Source organism: Peromyscus maniculatus, chromosome X (assembly GCF_049852395.1).
Source record: "Peromyscus maniculatus bairdii isolate BWxNUB_F1_BW_parent chromosome X, HU_Pman_BW_mat_3.1, whole genome shotgun sequence".
NCBI classification, from domain to species: Eukaryota; Metazoa; Chordata; class Mammalia; order Rodentia; family Cricetidae; genus Peromyscus; species Peromyscus maniculatus.
This window is the reverse complement of record NC_134875.1, coordinates 75,366,604-75,391,580: the sequence shown is the minus strand read 5'-3', so window position 1 is coordinate 75,391,580 and position 24,977 is coordinate 75,366,604. Positions and strand designations below refer to the sequence as shown.

Here is a 24,977-nt window from a genome sequence, read left to right as displayed (position 1 = left end):
ATCTGAAAAAATGCAGTTCTTTAATTTAATAATGAAAGAAGGGATACATACCATAGTGTAATTTGACGATAAATGGATGGTTTACTTCCACCAGAATATCCCTCTCCATCTTTGTGCGAACTCGGTCTCGAACTAAAATCACAAAGATTGAAATGTTATACTCGTTCATATTCTCACTAAAGACCTGTCATTTACTAATCAAAATATAAATACATAAATAATTTTATAAGTAACCAATGTAATTAAATCTGTGTGGTCCTAGATAATAATAACGATTTTCAGAAACCAGCAGATTTTGTTTAGATCTACAAAGAGGCTAAAGTAGCATATTGGGCTAATATGTATTTCTTGAATTTTTCATGGGAAATAAAACTGAAATTAGTTATAAACTTTGTCCTCTCTCTTTCCCCCCTGCCTCCCTCCTTCTCTCTATCACTGGGTTTCAGAAAGTCCATGCTGGTCTTGAATATGTTATACAGCAGAGGATGACTTTGAATCCACCTCTGTGAAGCTAGGATTACAGGTACTTATCATCATATCAGGGTTAGTATTAGTTTTCTAAGACTAGAAGACAGTGAATATAAATGTATGGAGGAGTTGTGCTTTCCAAACATGTAACACCCAGACAAAAGAGTAAAAAATAAAAATGTTGAAAGAAAAGAGTAAAGATTTTAAAAAAATGTTGAAGTTCAGACTGAATTGAATAAAATATGTCATATTTCCTGATTTTAAACTTTTATTCAAGTACACATTCAGCAAATTAAGTTATATGACAATACAGGACCCCAGAAGTATAAATTTATACTAGAAAACTGTAATAATTAACAATGGTAAAAGCAACTCCAACTATTCTCCTTAAAAGCAATACACAGTGGATTTCTTAAAACAAGTTTTGCCAAATTATATTCTAACACTCTTTTTAATTTGATACCTTTTAAACAAGCTTTTCTTAACACCTTCATTGCATAAAGCTGCCCAGCATCAGGACCAGTCTTCTTTCTAACAAGAAAAACCTAATAGAGAAAATATTTTTAAGTGAAATTTCAGTTGAAGCCACTTCATCACTTTAAATATATTTTCTTATATATTCATATCAATTTCAAACAATGCATTCTAATTACATCCACCCACTATGCTCCCCAATTTGTCCCACACCCATATCTTTCCCAATGTTATGTTCTCTTTTTATATTGAACTTAATCCAAATAGTGCTTCTATCATGTGCACAGGTTTAGAGCCAACTATAAGAACATGAGCAACTGACTAAGCAAAACTGACCCTCCCAACCACATCCCTGTGGAATTTTGACTGGCTTGATACTGGACTTAGACAAGTTTGTGGCTCAAGAAATTAATAACAAAATGAAAAAGAGATTTGAGGCACAGATTTCCTTTTAAGACTTCATTGCCTTAATAAAGGCTGACCAAATGCTACCACCATGAATATTCATTTGCTTTAGAAGTTCCTAGATATTTTCTTTTATAACAAACAATAATCAAAGGCAATGCTTACCTGCCAGGTAAAATAATCATAGCGGTAAAATAGCTCAAGAAAAAATATGAACAATAAATCCTAATTTTACCAAATTAACTTAAATAATATTTTTTCAAACTGAAACGATGACTCATAAAAGCTAGAATTTTACAATGCTTTATATAGATATAGATACAATTTTGCAGCACACTTCATACACTGTAATCAAGTAGTGTCACTAAAATTGGAAACATACCTAAATAAATAAGTTAGCTTACAGAAAATTACAAATGGAAGAGCTGTTAAATAATTGGCATGCCTCCTCTTTGACAAGTATATCTGGAAGCCTTTTATTCTATATCAGCTATGTAACAATTACATAGCAACAAAATCCATGACATACTATATATACCTTTCTTTTTTTATTATTATTATTTATTTTACAATACTATTCAGCTCTACATAATAGCCACAGATTCCCTTGTTCTCTCCCTTCCTCCCCGCCTCCCCTTCCCCCCAGCACACCTCCCATTCCCACCTCCTCCAGATCAAGGTCTCCCCCGAGGACTGGGATCGACCTGATAGACTCAGTCCAGGCAGGTCCAGTCCCCTCCTCCCAGATTGAGCCAAGCATCCCTGTATAAGTCCCAGGTTTCAAACAGCTAACTCATGCAACGAGCCTAAGACCTGGTACCACTGCCTAGATGCCTCCCAAACAGATCAAGCCAATCAACTGTCTCACCTATTCAGAGGGCCTGATCCAGTTGGGGGCCCCTCAGCCTTTGGATCATAGTTCATGTGTTTCCATTCATTTGGTTATTTGTCCCTGTGCTTTATCCAACCTTGGTTTCAACAATTCTCACTCATATAAACCCTCCTCTTTCTCACTAATTAGACTCCCAGCGCTCCACCCGGGGCCTAGCCGTGGATGCCTGCATCCAGATTCCTCAGTCCTTGGATGGGGTTTATGGCACAACTATTAGGGTGTTTGGCCATCCCATCACCAGAGTAGGTCAGTCCCGGCTGTCTCTCGACCATTGCCAGCAGTCTTTTGTGGGGGTATCTTTGTGGATTTCTGTGGGCCTCTTTAGCTCTTTGTTTCTGCCTTTTCTCATGTGGTCTTCATTTACCATGGTCTCCTATTCCTTGTTCTCACTCTCTTTTCTTGATCCAGCTAGGATCTCCCGCTCTCTTTCCCTCGACCCTCGCCCTTCATTGCTCCCACTCATGTCCAGGCTGTTCATGTAGATCTCATCCATTTCTCCGTCATTGGGTGATCCCCGTGTCTTTCTTGGGGTCCTGTTTTCCAGGTAGCCTCGCTGGTGATGTGAGTAGCAGTCCAGTCATCCTTGATCCACATCTAGTATCCTCCTATGAGTGAGTACATACCATATTTGTCTTTCTGAGTCTGGGTTACCTCACTCAGGATGATTTTTTCTAGATTCATCCATTTGCCTGCAAACAGCCTACAGAATGGGAAAAGATCTTCACCAACCCCACATGTGACAGAGGACTGATATCCAGAATATATAAGGAACTCAAGAAATTAGACATCAAAACGACCAACAGTCCAATTAAGAAATGGGCTATAGAACTAAACAGAGAACTCTCAACAGAGGAAACTCAAATGGCTGAAAGACATTTAAGGAATTGTTCAACATCCCTAATCATCAGGGAAATGCAACTCAATACAACTCTGAGATACCACCTTACGCCAGAATGGCTACGATCAAAAACACTGAAGACACTTTATGCTGGAGAGGATGTGGAACTAGGGGAACTCTCCTCCACTGCTGGTGGGAATGCAAGCTTGTACAACCACTTTGGAAATCAATATGGCGCTTTCTTAGAAAATTGGGAATCAATCTCCCCCAAGATCCAGCTATACCACTCCTGGGCATATACCCAAGAAATGTTCAATCATACCACAAGAGCACTTGCTCAGCTATGTTCATATCAGCATTGTTTGTAATAGCCAAAACCTGGAAACAACCTAGATGCCCTTCAACTGAAGAATGGATAAATTGTGGCACATATACACAATGGAATACTACTCAGCAGAGAAAAACAATGACATCATGAGGTTTGCAGGCAAATGGATGGATCTAGAAAAAACCATCCTGAGTGAGGTAACCCAGACTCAGAAAGACAAATATGGTATGTACTCACTCATAGGAAGATGCTAGATGTGGAACAAGGATGACTGGACTGCTACTCACATCACCAGTGAGGCTACCTGGAAAACGGGACCCCAAGAAAGACACGGAGAAATATATATACCTTTCACTCATCCACTATGGTTGAGCACACAGCTACCTATGTTTTTGTATCTCATGGGAGCTCTGCTTTTTTCTCTTCGACTGTACCTGAAGGATCACTTCAAGGTACAGTTTTACACTTACCCAGGGTGGTACTTTTCACATATTCTGAGTACAAGAACCAGTATTTTGGTTCCTTTCCCCCAATCTATTGCAGATCATACTTTTACAAAACATAATCAAATGAATTTAGAATAATGAAATGTAAAACTATATAAAATACAATCATTACTATCCTACAGATAAAAAATTACTCTTAAGGAAGTTGTTAAATGCTTACTCTCTCTTTTTAACCATCTGCAATAATGAACTACTAACTAAGGGATGGTAACCACACTTGGAGTAGACTAATGAAGAGTCCACACATTAACAAATGGAACAAATATTGGTGAACAGAGAAGCTTCAACGTTAAACCCAATTGCTGTGGGATGGTCTGTATGTCAAATTGCTCTGATTGGTGAATAAATAAAACACTGATTGGCCAGTGGCCAGGCAGGAAGTAGGTGGGACAAGGAGAGAGAATTCTGGGAAGCGGAAGGCTGAGGCAGAGAGACACTGCCAGCTGCCGCCATGACAAGCAGCATGTGAAGATGCCGGTTAGCCACCAGCCACGTGGCAAGGTATAGATTTATGGAAATGGATTACTTTAAGCTATAAGAACAGTTAACAAGAAGCCTGCCACGGCCATACAGTTTGTAAGCAATATAAGTCTCTGTGTTTACTTGGTTGGGTCTGAGCGGCTGTGGGACTGGCGGGTGACAAAGATTTGTCCTGACTGTGGGCAAGGCAGGAAAATTCTAGCTATACCCAATCACATTTTGCAGATCAATATTTGTTGTGTATTAAATGAACAGATTAAAACTACTATAGTATGTCACTTTTTTATTTCAAAACTAATCTGAATGAATCCAAGCAAATTTTCCCAGATAATGTACAACTTAAAAAAATGTGGCTAGCACCACAGATATTTCAAAATGGCTGTTCTATTTGTTTCTTTTTCTTTAAAAACAATAAGCATTTGAAAAAATTGTGTCAAAATCAGCACACCCATCACCATCAGGACCATTTATAATGGAAGCAAATTAAAGTCTTATAATCTATTAATGCTGAGTCAGTACTTTTAATCACAGAAATGTATTTTTAAAGCTGGTATACAGAATAGACCAAAGAACTTGTTCAGTTATGAAGACAAGATGTCACATAAACCCTATATTGTTTAAGGTAAATAGTTACAACTCCAGAAGTATATTTACTCATCTAAGTTTTGGCCAAGATTTGTCTGTCAGTGAACAGATGGGTATGTGTTTATACAACTGATTAAAGAGGTACTCTTTACCACCTTTAAAGCAGTAGGTAAAATGGATTTTCATAACTAAAAAAATAAACTGCAAAGCAAAGCAAATGTCATTAACCCTAAGTACCAACCTCAAAGGTTTCAGAGTTTTACTAAGTATAGGAAAAGTTTCCTGTTATATAATCAAAATCGTATGATGAGGAAATTCCAAACCAAGAAGCCAACTCATCTGACAGGTTTTGATTCCACCACATATGAAATTATGTTTCATTTTTATAGAAAAGCAGTTTTCTCAATCTTTGGAGCTTAAAAACATCTTTAAAAAAATTTTAAATTACTGAAGACTCCAAAGACTTTGACTGTGTGGGTTACATCTATTCATATTTACCAAATTAAAATTAGAAAATAATATTGACTATGTATTTATTAATGGAATAACACTAAACATGTTATATGTAATCATATATGATTTTTGTTTTGTTTTGTTTTTTTGAGACACGGTTTCTCTGTAATACAGCTCTGGCTGTCCTGGAACTTGCTTTGTATACCAGGCTGGTCTCAAACACACAGAGATCCACCTGCCTCTGCCTCCGGAGAGCTGGGATTAAAGGCATGCACCCATGTTCATCAACGTTTTTAAAGGTAATTGTATTTTCCAAAATAAGAAAGTAAATGAGAAGTGTGACACTGAACTACATTTTGGCTAATACCTATTATCTAGCTTAAAATAAGACAATTGGATTCATATATCTGCCTCTATATTCAACATGTTGAAATCAAGTTGTTTTGCAGGAAATACAGTTTTGTTTTGTTTAAATCAGTGTTCACGAGTATGATTTGGGAAAGAGACAATTTTAATTTTTTCTTATAATTGTGACTTCTGATAAAACATCAGAAATTGGCAACTAGCAGTTTCTTTAAATGTTTCCTTATGAACAAGAATCTGAAACCATATTTATTTTATCTACCTATGTCCTGTTACACAAAAAATATACTGGTCCTTCTTGCATTTTCAATGTCTTTGGTACCCATACTTGATTTGATGCACAGGTCAACTGAAAAACACTGATTCACTGAGTTACAAATACCTTCCAAATACTGACATAGCTATCTCATCAGAAAATTATATAAGCTACTGAAATATTATGGTTCTGTGGAAGAAAAAAACACTCTACTCTCAAGAGTAATTGGACAACATGGGTTAGATTCCATGGGTTTATAAACAAAGCAAGAAAAACTCAGAAGTTGAGTGGGTAAGAAAATGAGGGTGGATCTGGGAGGAGTTGGGGTAGGGTAGTTATTATGAGCAAAATAAATTCTTATGCAATTTTTAAAAAAATTAATACAGAAATATAAAATAGTGATCCATGAAAAAAAATGGCTAGTTTACCTCATAATTCAAAAATTTACATTTGTATTCTGCTTTGAAAAAAACTTGTTATGTGATCTGCAACTAAAATGCTTTATTGTATTTTCTGTTCAATATAGAAAATGAAAAAGATGTGAATTCAATGGTTGAGATATAATAAAGGAAATAACTGATTATATCTCATCAAGGACATTCTTAAGTGTGAGGCAGTAAAGAATCCGATGACAAATGTACTATTGGGAGTGTCTTCCTTTATTGTGCCAGGGTACAGCAGTTCTAAAAATATTGGGATTATTATGAAATCATTTTGACCTAAGGACTCCGTGAAAGGGTTTGGAGGTGTGCCTAGCGACACACAGACTGGAGAACTACTCTTGTAGAACACAGTCATTAATAGTATTGCAAAGAACAGCATATAAAGGAAGAGGCAGTTAAGGAAGGGTAAAAGAGGCCCTGATTCAAGAAAGAAAATGTTGTACAAAGTAGTCATTTCTCATAGCTCTTCAAGTGTTCCCTGATATTCCTAAATGTCAAATAAAAGATATCATCATTCATAATCTGAAAAAGTGACTGTTTCCTAATTCCATAGTATGCCATTTTCAACAAGAAAAAACCTAGCTCTATCTTCTCACAATCAACTACAAATATAGCTACTGTATCTATCATGATCTTTCTAGGTACATTAGACTGTGGGAACCCGTCCAGAAGGGAAATGAGTGAGTTACCTCAAAGTATTTTTTTTTCAAACACACGGACTTTTATATTGTCCATTAAGAAGTACCTAATAAACACTTGGAGATGAATTAGATCACATATACTTAAAAGTTGATTGTGGAGAAAAGACCAACTATAGACTATTTCAAGACACAACCATGTATTTTTTAAAAAACTATCACTTGATAATTGATCAGTTATATAAAAATAAAACAGTTCAATGCTCAAAATTCATTTAGTCTTATATTTAAAGGCTTATCATAAAAAGAAATATTATTTGATAATCCATGAGTATATGTATTTATTGTATAATTGATTTGGCCCATGCAATCTAGTCTGACAATGCCAGATTTTTATGTTTGTTTATATTTATACTACCTTTCATTAGTGCTCATAAGTAATATATTTCACATGATCACTACAGAATTCCCCATACATTCTTCATGGGGATACTGCTCTTTCTATATTTTACTCATAAAAACAGGTTTCATTATGACATAGTCATATATACATAGTATGATGTCTTGTTCTTATTCACTTCCACTCTGACTCTTCCCATCCCTACTGCCTCTTGCTGGACCTCAGTCTCCACTCAAGCAGTTCTCTTCATTTGATTTAATGGCACATATCTTTTATTGCTCACTCTTTTTCAACACGCTCTCCACTCTTTGAACTTCATCCCTCTTTACCCTCCCTATTACACAACATATAGACAAGCACATACATGTTCTACATATGAGTGAATACATAAGGCGTCCATCTGGTACTGGACATTTTTATTTAACTTGGTAATTACTGCTTCTCATTCTTGGTATAGGTATATTTGCATTGTTTGTGTACTTTTGGTTTAATTCTGGTAAGTTATATGTCAATCAATTCATCCATCCATTTCTTCTGGATTTTTCAATTTATGAGTATAAATTTTTAAAGCACTACCCTAAAGATTTTGTGAATTTCAGCAATTTGTTGTCCCCTTTTCATTTTTACTTTTATCAATTTGGGTCTTCTCTATATTTCTATTAGTTAGTTTGGCTAAAGATGTGTCCACTTTTTTTTTTACATTCTCAATGAATCAGTTCTGCTTTATAACATTTTTTGAATTGTTCTTTTAATCTCGTCCCCCTTTCTTTTTTTTTTTTTTTTGTGGTTTTTCGAGACAGGGTTTCTCTGTGTAGCTTTGCGCCTTTCCTGGAACTCACTTGGTAGCCCAGGCTGGCCTTGAACTCACAGAGATCCGCCTGGCTCTGCCTCCCGAGTGCTGGGATTAAAGGCGTGCGCCACCACCGCCCGGCTCTCGTCCCCTTTTCATTTCTACTATTATCAATTTGGGTCTTCTCTATATTTCTATGTTACTTTGGCTTAGGATTTGTCCATTTTGTTTACATTCTCAATGAATCAATTCTGCTTTATAACATTTTTTGAATTGTTCTTTTAATCTCTATTTAATTAAACTTGTTTCATTAATGTGCAGTTTTTCTATGACTTTGGCATTAGTAGGATTTTGGTCCCATTAAATAGACTAAAACATTTAATGTCATAAAACTTTATACAATCTAAAACTCCCCTTGCTTGGATGTTAACATTAAAACCTTTGCTGAAAAACTTAAGATTGTACAGCCCCAGGTTTCTTTTTTTTTTTTTTTTTTTTTTTTGGTTTTTCGAGACAGGGTTTCTGTGTGTAGCTTTGCGCCTTTCCTGGAGCTCACTTGGTAGCCCAGGCTGGCCTCGAACTCACAGAGATCCGCCTGCCTCCGCCTCCCGAGTGCTGGGATTAAAGGTGTGCGCCACCAACGCCCGGCATATCCCCAGGTTTCTGATTTACAGCACTGGCCAAATTCTTGAATATGTTCAGCATATTCACACACAAGTCACACCCACACAATGCCTACACAAATGATGCAATATTGACAAGCAAGTATGTTCATATCATAAGAAGCAAAACAAAAGCTACCTTCTTAATAGTTTTGGTTGATGAACTGCATAGATCTCACTATTCTGCATCTTATTACTATACATTTAAAAGGGGTTTCAACAATGTCTTTGTTACAGAAACCTTTTTACACAAAGTATTCCCTAAATTAAGGACTACACTGACAATTTGTTAGCATGTTGTTAAATTTAACATGAAGATAATATGAGAAAAACTCATTTTGTTATACATTATTTTTTACGAAGAGCAATAAAAATTTTTTTCTGGTCTGTTTAATATGTTTCTACCTTAAAGATATTGTTAATACTAATGCATTTGAATATGTAAGCTTTTTTATGATGGCTACCAATCTTATATCTGGCCTGCTTAAGAAAGGCTTCCAGGCCTTATGTTATACATTTGTAAACAACAGTGTACAGATCAGACTTTATCTAATCTTTCCTGCTCTGATTTTTCTTTTTCAATCTACATTGCCACTTGTTTTTAGTCTTGTTTGTGTTTGTTTTTGTTCTCCTGTCTTTGACTTTTGGATTTGTTTGAAAATGGCTCTCATTATGTACCCAAGCCAGGCTCAAACTACTTGGTAGTGCCCCCAGGCTGGCTTTAACCCCAGAAGCAGCCTATTTATTCAGCCGCCTGAGTGCTAGGGTTATAGGCAAACAATACCATATCCAACTTGTGCTACTTGCTTTCAATTTTGATTGTTGTTTATCTATGTAATTCTTAAATCTTTTATGAAACAAAGCAAGAAATGAATGCACAGATGAATATATACATATATTATACATATATATTATATATTGAGTAACAAAACTTTTTTTTTTTTTTTTTTGGTTTTTCGAGACAGGGTTTCTCTTGTGTAGCTTTGCGCCTTTCCTGGAACTCACTTGGTAGCCCAGGCTGGCCTCGAACTCACAGAGATCCGCCTGCCTCTGCCTCCCGAGTGCTGGGATTAAAGGCGTGCGCCACCACCGCCCGGCCAAGTAACAAAACTTTTAATAACTTGAAATGTTTCTGTGGTATCATTTTGTCAAATAATTAAGCATTTGGACTTTGAGATATAAAAAAATTATCTTTTCTAAATATATCTCAGAAACATTAAAAATAAAATTATATAGCATACACACACACATACACACACACACACACACACACACACATATATATATATATATATATATATATATATATATATACCTAATTTACAAGTTAGTATTATAATACGTCTTTAGATGTGGTGGGATGAAAGGGTAGATTAATGAACCTACTTTTAGAGAATAACAACTTGTTTAGAAATGTTTTACATTGCTATAGATTTTAGTTTATTGGTACAAGTTTAAACTTAATTTTGTTATACTGAATATATTTTTCTACTCTCATTTGAGGTATTATGTTTATGTAACTCATTTAGATTGTAATGAATAATTAAGAAATACAGAATAATAATTAGTCTTCTGTGATAGTCAAACTTGTAGCATGTTAGTTAAGTTTTCTAGGTATACATAGATATATTTCAGATAGATAGGTAATCTTCAAACACTTCAAAGACCTACAGAATATGGTATTTAAAATGTTTAAAAAATTTAGACTTTCTGGACAGTGAGACATGTCTGTTCCTCGCAGCACCATTTACTTCAAAGAGAAAAATGGGCATCGAAGACACTCCATATGGAGTTTATCTTCTTCTTGGCAAAAATAGCCATTTGGGCAAGAAATTGTTCTTGCCTGGACTACTTAAAAAAATGTATCAATTAGCCATGCAGGACCCATAGGAAGGTGACCACTGAACTTGGCAAAATGGTCCTTCAGGTTCCTGCTTCACAGAGAAAACTGCCAGACATTCTAAAAGACACAGAGAAAAGTGACTGAGAGACTCTAGGCCTGTGGACTGAAGACAGATGCCCCAACTATACAGAAAAACTTTGGATGACTGTCCAGGCTGCCAGCTGTCTCTGTCTACTCTGGCTAGACTCCAGAAAGTTGCTTGCGTCCTTCTCCCATTCCTCAGGTAATATTATATCCTTTTGAGGTCTTTGATGCAGTTGAAGACTAGTTATGATAAAAGATAAGTTAGATATGAAACCTTAGACTCACAAATATAGGATAGATAGGATATCTTCTTTAATTTTGCCAAATACAAATAGACTAGATATTATAAATAGACTAGATATTGTAACTGTAATTCTTGCTTGATAATTGTTTTGTTATATGTAATTTTACTATGTTAAAGTTAAAACCTTCCTTTTTTAAAAAATAAAGAAAAGGGGGAAGTTCTGTGGATGATTGATTGATAAATAAATGCTGATTGGCCAGTAGCCAGGCAGGAAGTATAGGTGGGACAAAGAGGGAGGACAATTCTGGGGAGTGGAAGGCTGGGGGAGGGAGATGCTGCCAGCCACCATGATGAGTAGCAAGATGTAAGTTACTGGTAAGCCACAAGCCACATGGCAAGGTATAGATTAATATAAATGGGCTGAGTTTATGTGTAAGAGCTAGACAGTGGTAGGCCTGATCAAATGGCCGAGCAGTTTAAGTAATATAAACATCTGAGTGATTATTTTATAAGTGGGCTGCGGGACTGCAAGGGCTTGGCAGAACCCAGAGAGAAACTCTCCAGCTACATACCTCCTATACCAATACCAGCAACCTATTAATAGGCCCTTCTAGTTTTCTTTCCAGGCTACTCTTTACGTTTTTATCCCTGTCTGACTTTATTTTCTGCTACTATGATAGGCACCATAACAAAAAACAAAAACAAAAAAAAAAATTTTGAGGGTCAAAGGGTTTATTTAGCTTACACATTATAGTCCATCATAGAGAGAAGCCAGGGAAGGCTCTCAAGGCAGGAACTGAAGCAGAGATCATGGAGGAATGTTGCTCACTGCCATGCTTCCTCTGCCTTGCTCAGCTATTTTCCTTATACAGAACAAACTCAACTATCTAGGGATGGTACCACCCATAGTGTACAGGGCCTTCCTATACCAACCATAAATTAAGATAATACCTGACAAACATGCCCATTGGCCAACCTGATGGATGCAGTGTTTCAAATGAGGTTCCCTCTTTCCAGGTGTGTCAAGTTGATAACCAAGATCATTCCTCACAATCACTTTGTCATACATTGAAAAACCATAAGCCATCTCAGTTTGTCTTTTGTATCCTAAAAATATTTCTATGTATTTCATATATTCTATACCATATATATATTTTAAATATTTTAAATATCATGTTTTTGTTAAATATATATACACCAGACTACATTCAAATAATTAATGTCTAGTTTGTAGTCACCAATATATTTCATAAAACTACTGTGCACACACTAAGTACTCAGTAAATATATTTTCTTAAAAATGTCTTAATCACTGTATTCATGACCAATTGCCTTAATTTTCCTCTTTGTAATGAACTCTCAGCTACTGTGATATTTTGTTTCTCCCATCTTTCTCCCAACAAATAGTGATTGCAGCTGTTTCCTAAAGGCTATTTCTTACTGTATGCATTCAGTAATTTTCATGTCTTAGATTTTAGGTATACAAGCTATAGGATCCATATCCGCATACTTCCTTTCTGAGAACATATAACCAAATACTTACTAAGCAAATACAATGAGTATATGCATTAATTTTTCCTCAAAGCAAGAATCTCATATCATTTCCAAATCATCTATGCTAATTCTACTTTACTGTAAGAAATGGTGGGTTAGCTCCTGATTCCATACATAAATTATAGCATAAACTCTAAATTCTCGTACAGAGCTAAGAAACAGAGATAATATTACCAGGAGATAGCCATCTATGTTAGTGAACATGAAAAATGACATACAAAATATCTTCATAAAAATCAAGTATGTGATTTAGACAACCAGCAATGAACATGCCATGTTTTTTACCTAGAGAAATATAAGTTCAGGTGATTAGAAAACATTGACTGCTATAGAACAGTATAAAGAAATCTGAATAAAAAACAGAAATGAAACATATAAAACTAAATAATCATTTTTGCATCCTTTGAGAGCCATAGAAATGATTTCTATGGATGCATACACATTTTTTTGTTAAATATCAAGAAGAAAAGCAAATGTAGGAAAAAAGTATTTATTACCTTTCCAAAAGATCCCTGACCAAGAACCTTAAGCAAGTCAAACTGTGCAGGATCTGCTTTCTCATATCCTTCTTTCACATGCTGTGTAATAGGGATTTCTTTAAGATCTTCATTCTGCAAAAAAAAAAATAATAATAATAATAATTCAAACAATACTAATGTACAGTTCCAACATCTTGTGATTAGTTCCATTTCAAAAAAAAAAAATCACACCATAAATTATACAATAATAAACCCTATCAGTCTAGCAATTCCCAACTCCTGATATAACATAGAGATATAATTTCATTTCTTTTGTTGGTGGGTTTTGTTATTGGTGTTATTCATTTGAGGCAGTCTTGCTATGCATACCTAGCTAGATTGGAACTTGCTATGGATATCAGATGGGCCTCAAACTTTTGACAATTCTCTTGCCTCTGCCTTCTACCACCAAGCCCAGCTCCTACTACATAATTTCATGTAAATGAAAGCATCTGAAATGAATTTATGCAACAGCTTTACAAGGAGATAACAGTAACAAAATAATAGTAAGAACTAAGACTTATTTATGTTTTTTATTTGTGATTTTTAGATGACTACTGTATTTACATAATTCCCTCATCCTTCCTCCAACTCCTATGTACTCCCTACCATGCTCCCTCTCAAATTTATGCTGCTGTGGGATGTCCTGTATGTTGTGAATATATGTTGCTATGATTGATTGATAAATAAAAAAACGATTGGCCAGTAGCCAGGCAGGAAGTATTGGATAGGCAGGACAAACAGAGAAGAGAGGCTGGGAGGTGGAAGCTGGGAGAGAAGCCAGCCTGCCATCCAGGGAGTAGCACGTAAAGGCAGCAGGTAAAGCCACGAACACGTGGCAGCATATAGATTAACAGAAATGGGCTGAGTATAAGTGTAAGAGCTAGACAATGGTAGGCCTGAGCTAATGGTTGAGCAGTTTAAATAATATAAGCGTCTGTGTGTTTATTTTATAAGTGGGCTACAGGACTGCCGGGGCTTGATGGGACCCGAAGAAAAAAAACTCTAGCTATATTATACCGTGTTTATTATTATTATTATTATTATTATTATTATTATTATTATTATTCATATATCCATATAAATATATAAATAAACCTGCTGAGTCCATCTAGTGTTGCTCATATGTATATGTTGTTAGAGTTGGTGTCTTGGCACTGGATAATCAACTAGTGAACTCATCTGGGAGAGGGAAACTTATTCTCCTCTCTCAGCAGTCATTCATTGCCTGCTGCACTTCATCTAGGGGTGGGACCTTGTGAGATTTCTACCATCTATGATGGCATGTCAACTAGTGTTATCATTGTTTAGGTCTTGTTTATGCAACCTTACTGTTGAGATTTGATGGGTGCAGCTTCCCTGTCCTATATAGAGAACACTATCTTGCATCAGACAATATCCCCTGACTCTTATGATCTTTCGAACCATTCTTCCATGTTCTTTCGGCCTTAGGTGTAGAAGTTGTGCTGTAGATGTATCAACTGGGGTGGAACACACCAGTCAGTTGAGAAACTAAGATGTTTAAGCTCCTCACTGAAGTGCAACTTATGAGACAAAGACAGAGGAAGTAAAGATAAAAACTTGTAAATCGTGAGAAAGCAAACATAAAAATCTCAAAAGTCCTTTTGAATAGTAATTTACTATATTCTTAAGTATTTTAATACCCAGATCAATGCACAGGAAACTCACAAAAATATAATTTACAGAACTCAAAATGTTCCCATTCTAAGAAGTTTTATTAACAATGTGAATATAAATGATATACAAGTTTCCTACCATCTATGTTAGAAAGAAAGAAATCCTCTCAGGAAATATTTCTGCCCCATAATAGAAGACTCCTCTCAGGTGTTACGACTACACTCAAATGAGTTGTAATACTAGTCCCTATGGAAAGCACAGCAACTAACAATTTTTTTAATCTGCATGAATTCCCTATCACAAAATAGCAAAATATAACCTCTGATCCAACCCCATCACTGTCTAGAAAACAAAATTAACACACTCAAAGCTTGAGTTCTACAATGTCAAATCAAATGTTCCTTATCTATTGGCCCTTTGATTATCTGATTAATTAATGGTGGCTGTGGCTAAAGTGGACAAGAGAATAGTCCCAGAAAGCTAGTCTTGACAGCTAAAATCACATCAATGTCACAGAAAGTCAGATATACACACTCAAGAGTGTTATGTTGAACTGAGTATTACTGTATTAGGGACATTTAAGAAGATGATTAAGAAAAAAATAACATCATATGGCTATGCCCTAATCCCAAATGACTGATAATCTTACACACAAAAAGCCTGTGCAAGTAAGCATGTGTGTGTGTGGGCACACACACACATACACACACATACATACACATACACACACACACACACACACACACACACACACACACACACACACACACACACGGGGCATAGGGGGTGTGAAGCCATAGACCATCTACAAACTCAGGAGAAAGTCCTCAGAAAAATCAATTTTGCCAACACCTTGATGTCAGACTTAATAGAATTCAGAATTGTGAGAAAATTAATTTCTGCTGCTTAGGATACTCAGTCTGTGGTCCTTTGTTAGGGCAGTCCTAGAAAATATATACAGTGCCTATTCTTAGTTGATCTGTGAAAATGAAGTTGTTACTGTAAAATAAACATTTAATAACTTCCAAACAGTGTTCACTACTTTTTTCACATTAAATGACAAATCTGAGGAACAAGTGTCTACAGGGTTAAGTACTTTTCCAAAACTCTAAAGTATATTTAATATTAAGAAAAAATTAAGGCTGAAAAACAACTTCTATATTCTGATCATTTTTGTTTTACATAAAAGAAGCCAAGAATGCTGTTAACACTAGTAAAATGCACTAATAAACACAAAACAGTTAATCAAATACACTACTGCTTCATTCATTTGACAACCGATTTGCTTATGGGGAAGAGCTCAACTGTTAGAGGATAAAAAGGAGAGGAAGAGAATCTAGTAGCAGTCTATTATACCTCAAATACAGAAGGCTCACAAGACTATAAGACTAGCCTCCAGAACAAAAGGCTAAACAAAAAAAATGGAGGGATATTTAAAGACTAAATACATTGGGGTTTATAATAATGCAACATCAATCTGTTCAAGCATTTGTTTTATTTCAAGGCAGAAAAGATATTTTAGTTAAAAAAAAAACCTAAAATTCAAAAAGAAGCCATTTTTTTGTGGACTTGTGAAAGCACATGCGGAGACACAAAAGAACATGCAGGGGATACTGCAGTGTCATTAAAAGCCATGCCAGTATCAATGCTCTCTGAACAAAGGCTAACAATAGTGATAATAATGTAAATAATGCAAATAACAAAGTGCTACTAGCTTGAACTAATCACATCAAAATAATGAACACGTTGGAAAATAATCACAGAATTCTTATACTGCAAAATTTTATACCGATGACTGTAGACCAAAGGATGACAGCAAACTAATTCTTACTTAGGTTTGTTTATTCTAATTACATCAGTCTTGGTTCCCTCATCTATAAAATGAAAATAAATCCTCTATTTCAGATCTCAGTCACATAGGATCTTTACAAAAAAACAAAATATCTATAAAAATAAGTTACTGAACTTATATGTATCATCTTTGTATACTTTATTATGAAGCATAAATTCCACCTAATAGTAACTGTCCAACAGTATTGAATTGTGATTATTCATGAGAGACTTTTGCACATTTGTAGTAGAAGAGTTTTTAAGATTTTGAAAGAAAGGAAGTTGAATAGAAAGAAAACTGATTACCACCACTGTAAGAGAACAAAATACTGAAGCACAGTAAGGATTAATATCCATCAAAAAAGAAAGGCAACCAAGCCCAGTGGTATAAGTCTATAATCCCATCTACACAGTAGGCTAAGCCAAGATAACCACAAACAAATCAAAGCCACCCAGGGCTACAGAGTGACTTCAAGTCTAACCTGAACAATTTAGTGAGCTCCTATCTGAAAATAAAAAGCGAAAGTATAGCTAGGTCTATAGCCCAGTGGTAGAACACTAACAGCTACCTAGCAGGTATGAGGCCCTAGATTCAATATCCAGTATTACCCAAAAGGAACAGAAATGAAAACAGACAAGCAAAATCTACTACATATGAAGCATCTATTACAGGCTTGAAATACTCTGTATCTAATGTTTTGTGTGAATTTAAGTAAAACATACTTAAGAAAGATTATTTTTGAAAGAAATATGTCTGAGAGACATATTTCAAGCATGGTTTTTAATTTTTGAAATTTGGAGCTAAAATATGGAGAAATTTACTGGGGGTTTTCAAGTACATTTTTAGTTAAATATGATATTTATATTTCTGATTAATAAAAAATAAATACATGATCTTATAGGAGTGGCATCAACAAGATATCTAAAAGTAAACGTTCTTTAAACTCCCTAAGGTATTGGCAGCACTAAGTAAGAAATATTTTATGAAGCTGTAAAAAGTAAACATAAGCCACATAAATTGAGCTACAGAGATGGGTTGGTGGTTAAGAACACTTGCTCTCGCATAGGACCTGGGTTCAATTCCTAGCACCTACATGGTGGCTAACAGCCATCTGTAACTACAGATCCAAGGGAACCAACACTCTCTTTTGACTTCCAAGGGTATGCACACAGTCCACACACATGCGTGCAGACAAAACACTCATATAAAATAAATATAAGATATCATATTTTTAAAAATAAACATAAATGAATCACAAACTACCAAATGCATAACTATGCTTATTTCAACAACATGTATGAAGTTAATTCATGTCAGCCACCTAGTAATGAAGAACAAAATACTTATACTTTTAGCCTTGATAATGTTAGAAGCAGAGGACTAGGTGGTAAAATGTTATACCAGATACCTTTTATATGTACTAGATATTTAGAGAATCTAAGAAACACTTTATTTAATTTTCCTTGTTTTAACTGAATAAAAGATATCAAGTGAATGTGAAAGTCTAAGGTACCAATAAATGAGATAGAGTAAATTAAATCTCTAAATGACTCAAACACAAAACAGCTTTAGACCACATAGGCAATACTAGCAATTTAATTTTGTGTGTGAGTGTATGCATGCCTGTGGTATGTGTTTAATACTGGGGATGAAATACAAGGCTTTAGAATGAAAGCATATATTTTACCACTGAGTTATATTCTCAGCCCCTCAGGTTCATATTTAAAGAACAACCTTTAAAAAGAATCAATATATTGCACAGCAGCCTCTACTCTCCCACGCTATTTTAAAATGACAAAAAGTCAACAACAAAAAAATAGCTATGAACATTCCACTGAAATCCACAATCATAACTCTTAAATTCTACATTAAAAACACTCTAGTGATAAATTTATATGGCCTATTACCACCTATGTAGTTTTAATGATACAAACTTTTATCAATCAAATACCAAAGTACATGGTTTTAAGTTTGGTTCACAAACTAAAACAAATCTCTATACATTCTATTAAGATTGACAGTATGCAGCAAATCATATTTGTATCTAGTAGTGTATATATTAAATGTCTTCCTACTAAAAAAAAATACTTTCATATTGTAATTAGAAAGGCAAATATCAGCCAGGCAGTGGTGACACATGCCTTTAATCCCAGCACTTGGGAGGCAGAAGCAGGCAGATTTCTGTGAGTTCAAGGCCAGCCTAGTCTACAAAGTAAGTTCTAAGACAGTCTTGGAAAGAAAAAGAAAGAAAGAAAAAAGAAGAAAGGCAAATATCTGACACCTATAGGCCTATGATTTGAATTTTATGTTAACTACATATATACACACATACACCTACATACATACACACTTTTTCCTGTCCTATGGTGTGGAGTTTGGTGTCCTTGCTGATCAGTGCTAAAATATGAGCCATTCTTTTCCAATGCCTTTGTAGATACTTATAATTCTTATCTTTAAGAAAATAGAAAGATAAATATCACTATAGCCTTTAATGTTCATATGATCTGTACATTTTTAGATGTTCTTGATAGGAGTTTAAATTGTATTATCCTCAAAATTAAAATGTTACTGATATTAACTAAGTTGTAAATGCCAAAGTGGCATCATACTTTTCATCTTGTCAACCCTAACTGAAAGGGATGTCTCAAAGTCACTGTCTACTGAGTTAGCAGCAAAGAAGATTTCAAAGGGCAGTCTTCAATTCAATTTAAATACCTCTGCTGGTTTCTATGAAATCAATTTACTGCTGGTCACGTTTTTCTAAGGGATTTCTTGACTATCTGCAACACTACGTAAGAAAAGAATGGTATTCTTATCTATATACTACAGTCACCGAATAAGACAGATTCTTACCTCTCTAAACCTCAATAAACAAATCTATACTGTGAAGAGAAAATAACAGAATAACTTATTTGAAGTTCCTTCTAAATAAAAAAGGCTATGAAAATACCTAAAAAGACGATAACTATAAAAGCATAACATTAATGGAAATGCCTATATTAGTCTGACAGTCCTGAACATCTTAAGAATACTTTCCCAAAAATTAGATCTTATAGATTATCTCTTTTATACAGGTCTTAAATACAATGACCTAATGGGTAAACAATATTTAAAACTAGTTAGAGACTTCTGAACTACTTTAAATACAATCCTTTTGAAATATAGAAAATGGATTTTAAATATTTCAAGCTATCTATAGTCCAATTGTGTTAAAGATAGAACTTTCTATTCTGAAGTTGACGATAATCTCTTTTAATTTAACGCAGGGGATACTGCATTTAAATTACCTACTTTTCTTATATACTAATAAGTAAAAATGCCATTTGTTATACTTAAAATTGGTGATTCTTATGGCCTGTATATTTTCAACAAAGCTGCTTTTTGAAAAGCCACACATGGGGCAGGCTGAATCCAGAGGTGTGTTACAGAGTGAGATTCCATATCATCCAAAAAAAAAAATCACAGGCATGGGATGGAGCTCTGTAATAGAGTATTTACCTAGAAAATATTTTTTTTAACTTCAAATATGAAGTATGGTGGCACATGCCTGTAATCACAGAAATCAGAAGGCAGAGGTTAGAGCATCAGGAATTCAAGGTATCCTCAGCTATAGGAGAATATTTTAAGGTGTGTTGCTTTTGTTTATATTGTATTTGTTTAACTCTGTGAAGCTGTGTTATTGTGCCTGTGTAAAACATCTGATAGTTTAATAAAGAACTGAACAGCTAAGAGCAAGGCAGGAGAAAGGATAGGCAGGGCTGGCAGGCAGAGAGGATATATAGAAGGAGAAAACTGGGAGGAGAGATCTAAGAGCTAGGGGCCAGAGAAGGACTCCAGGGGCTAGCCACCCAGCTACACAGAGAGCCACAAAGTAAGAGTAAGATTTACAGAAGAGAATGGGAAAAGCCCAGAGGCAAAGGGTAGACGGGATAAGTTAAGAAAAGCTGGCTAGAAATAAGCCAAGCTAAGGCCAGGTATTTATAATTAATAAGTCTCTGTGTGTGATTTATTTGGGAGCTGGGTGGTGGGCCCCCCAAAAAGACCAAAGGCCAACCAACAACACTCAGCAACATTAAGTTTGAGGACCACTGGAAGCACATAAAACCGTCTCAAAAAATTGACATTTCCTACCAACTTCCTTAAGTAAATTTCTGTAATTCATTTTCTTTCTTTATATGCTACAAATGATGTTCACTAAATTAACCTGAGTACTTACCTGGCCAGGTGCCGGTTCTCCCTCTTCCATTGGCTCCTCAACCATTCTAGGATCATTTACCTGAAGAACAGTTTTCAAAAAGTGAAGTTCAGTGCTATCAAAACTAGAATAATAACAAAGAAAAAATACAACTCTAGGCATTTCTCTTCACAATCTACTTACCAAAAAACAAAAGGTCAAGGGTACAAAGAAATTATTTAGAAATGGAAATTTATACATATAGTTCACACATTGTCCTTAAAGCCTTAATTTTTCAGAGCTTTGTTTCACTACGTTTCTTAAGGCTATGCTATATGACCAATGACCTTACACATACAAATAAATCTCACAAACATCTACCTTAGATACATTCAAAGAACGTTAGAATATGAACAATTTCATATGATTGCACAATGGAAAATCTCATATGCTTCAATTTTAAATTCGTAAGATACCATACAGAACAAAGCTTAAATTACAGGAGATTTGAGCAGCTATGGAAACATTTTCACGTGCAAAGCTTTAACAAAAAAGTAAATATAGAAGGCTTTGATCAAGGATCTATAACTATGACCCATAGGCCAATCAGGTTAGCTACCTGGTCCTGAATAAATGCTATGGAAATACAGTCACACTCATTTATTTCCATATTATCTATGATGGCTTTCACATTACAAAAGCAAAGTTAAGTAGTTGTAACAAAGATACTATAACTATAAGGTGTTAAATATTTATTGTTTGGCCTTTTACGGAAAATGTATAAAAAGATCTCACTGATCTAAGGAGTTTCCAAATTAAATAAATAACAGGAAATTGGTCTAAATAAAAAGGAATTTAACCAATGCCCATTTGTAAGATATCACAGAAAAGTAAAACTAGATGGAGGGACAGAAAGAATGATGAATTAAATAAAGCTACCAGTGTCACCAAAAATAGAATAAGCTCAATAAGTCTACCTCTCCCCTGATTATCAACTAAAAATCCTATTTAGAATACTAAAGAAACCATCTTGGGACTCTAGGAAGTAAACACTAACAATAGGAAAAGATACCAAAATTTGAAAAACAACTCAAGAGTTTATTTTCTACCTGTATCTCCTGACTTTGGCCTGTGGGGAGACTGAGTCATAGAACCCCTCTACTATAGGCCTAAACAAAATTTCCCAAGAAGGATATAGTTCTGAGGTAGTTAGCATAAGGATAATACTAACTTTCTAAATTTATCCATACTTTTCCCTTTTCAATATCCAACCACATTAAGGCATGTACCAATCAAAAGGAAAAAAACCTCTCATTAGAGGAAGCAGGAAAATAGGTTCCTGTGCTAAGAAAGGTATAGGTGTAATTCCTTTTTATTCACTGTCTTTGTCACTAAAGGAACAATTCCAACAGTACAAAGCTATGTGAACTAGGGCTTTGAAAGAAACTCCTATTTCTGGCCAGAGGAACAGATTAGAGCCCCTGGAAAATGGATAATTTAGAAGAAATTACAACAGAGCTATTTCTTGATTCTAGGGTTGAACAAATGCAATTATCGGCTCCAACAACAAACTGTATGTGTAGGGACTACAACATCAAAATACAAGAACATCTTTGAAAACTGAACTACAATACTAACCAATACTCAAAACTCAGACTAACCATGAGTGAGAAATTAGATTCCAGTAAACAGTGGAAGAACATTTACCTAAGACTCATGTTAGCAAATGTGTATGCAAATCACAGAGCAGCTTCATTAGTAAATGTCATAAATTGTACACAATCTGTGTGTCCTTCAAGCAGTCCTGGACAAGCACTAAAAGATCACATGTCAACAAAAAGGAACAACTACTGAAACTTCTGACAGATCACATAATTCCTTGGACACATTTGGCCAATTCAAAGAAGCCAATACCTAAGTGTTCATTATTGAATGGATGGCTCTAAGAATGCAATGCTGAAAAACAAGCAAACTGTAGGGGATCAATAAAAAATAACTGATATAAAAATTAACCAGGGAGCCATTCTGTATCAGTTCTTTACCCAGGGTTCCCAATTTCCATATAGGACACCACTGTCTTATACCTTGCCTCAACAGATTGGGAAATGTGGTATTAAAAACACAAGCTATAAATTTATCATTAACAATCAACTTTCAACAAACAATACAAAACCCAGGAAGATAGTATCCTGATAGTCAAAATAAAAATAAAGTGATTCTCATATTTATCTATACATAAACAGTTATGTATACAAAAAGGACTATCTATACAAAAAGGAAACTACGACTATGACTTTCCTCTGTTATCTAGCTAGTGGTTACAACCTAGTCATATCTTAAGACTAATTTATCATGATGCTGTTAGTCTGGAGGAACTAGAAAGAAAATGAATCGGGATGAGTCAAAAAATGTCACTGCATCCTGGGAATCATCCCAGTCACAAACAGAACACCTAACTTTTCCTACTTCATCGACCTTCCAAGAGCAGGTTTTCAATATAAGAATATTCATCTACAGAATACCACAGAAGTCACTGGTGCTTACTAAAACCCAAATCATTTTCACTCATGGGAAAATATTTTGCCCCCAATAAGTATGAAATGGAATCCCAGCCTGGACCTGTAATCAAAGCACTTCAGAAACTGAGAGGAGAATTGTGAGATCAAGTCCACTCTGGTTTACATAACAAGATCTTCTCTCAAAACAACAAAAGAATTAAATGGCCAAAAACCTAAGTGAACAGCTCTCATCAGTCTAATAAGGAATATTTTTAAATTATCTTAATTTTCTCAGAAAAGAATGTTATCACTTTCTAATAGTCTGGAAACACCATAAAAATAAAGATATACAAATAAGAAAGAGGCTAATGATAAGGTAAGAAATAATAGATGATGTAAATTAATAATTTTATTAACAAAACATATATAAGTTATCAGTTTTCACAACAAATATTATAGTATTATTAACTTGCTAATAGTCTCCAGGATCTCCCAAAATACACCTACCAAGGAAAATGACTGTATGCATATAGTATATAATATTAATACACTAAGAATGTGATAGTCTAAAGAAATTATGTTCTCAAATAACCTTCATGACTACATGTTAGGTACTGACAGCTTCTGGAAAATGTCAATTATTATTATCGGCTTCTAGAAAATGTCAATTATTATTATTATTATTATTGTTGTTGTTCCATCTCTCTTCTTCCTCTACCTCCTCTTCCTTCTTAACTTAAAACAAGTGGAACAAATTAGATCTAAATTTAGAGGTACATTCACAATACCTAGAATAATAATAATCTATGTCTGCATATTGAGTCAAAACCTTGACAAAACTGACAAACTTCCAAGTTATTCAATATAGCAAGCACAATACTCCCCATGATCCTCACCTCAACATGCTCATATTCATGCATGGCCTCCGTTGTCCTTGGAACAAACACAATCTGTGGCTGGATTCCAAAGAGAAAGAATAATTACAAAGTTGATGGGATTTCATCTGTATGGTTACATTATGCCAAAAAAAAAAAAAAAAAAAAAAGTCTAGAGACTCTCCTTATTGTCTTGATTGAACTAAGTGGTCATGTTGAAACCCATATGACAAAGAACTATAACCATCTTGTTGCAGTACTAAGTAAATTGAGGGAAGCCTCCAGCCAATACTCATCAAATTGGCCAGGCTTTTGACCTTAGAGGTACATAGAAAAGAACTGTGCCTAAAACCTTTGAGAGTTTAAACGTAGACCATCCCCAGTGAAGCCTCCAGATAAGAATGCAGAAGAGCCAAAACCTTGATTACAGGTTTGTATGACTAAGCATAAGACTTAATTGAGTCATGCCCATATTCCCAACCCATACAAATGGAGTGATAATAAATATATCTTTGTTTAATCTGTAAATTGGCCATAGAGTTTTATGTACCAAGAGATATTTATTATAACCAATATTACTGTTCAAAAGTGCCTAGGATTAAAAGTTCTCTTCTAAAAGATTTTCTAGGGAAAATTTTTACATCTTTAATATTTTAGAAATATCTTTATTAAACTCATATCTTTGTTCTCATTTTATAGACAAATTGTAAATTACATTCTTACTATCTTACTAAGTA

General features: G+C 34.8%; 1 protein-coding gene across 4 annotated transcripts in view; it reads right to left on the bottom strand.

The window, feature by feature from the left end:
* Positions 1–24,977, bottom strand: part of Rps6ka6 (ribosomal protein S6 kinase A6) — a 185,737-nt gene that overhangs the window by 62,238 nt on the left and 98,522 nt on the right. For all 4 annotated transcript variants that reach the window (XM_076562741.1, XM_076562740.1, XM_076562742.1 and 1 more), the window contains 5 exons: positions 24,262–24,321; positions 20,910–20,969; positions 13,204–13,317; positions 932–1,013; positions 52–132 (listed from right to left, as the gene is read on the bottom strand). In XM_076562741.1, coding sequence (XP_076418856.1) covers positions 52–132; positions 932–1,013; positions 13,204–13,317; positions 20,910–20,969; positions 24,262–24,321 — 397 coding nt within the window. The remainder of the gene's footprint in view (positions 1–51; positions 133–931; positions 1,014–13,203; positions 13,318–20,909; positions 20,970–24,261; positions 24,322–24,977) is intronic.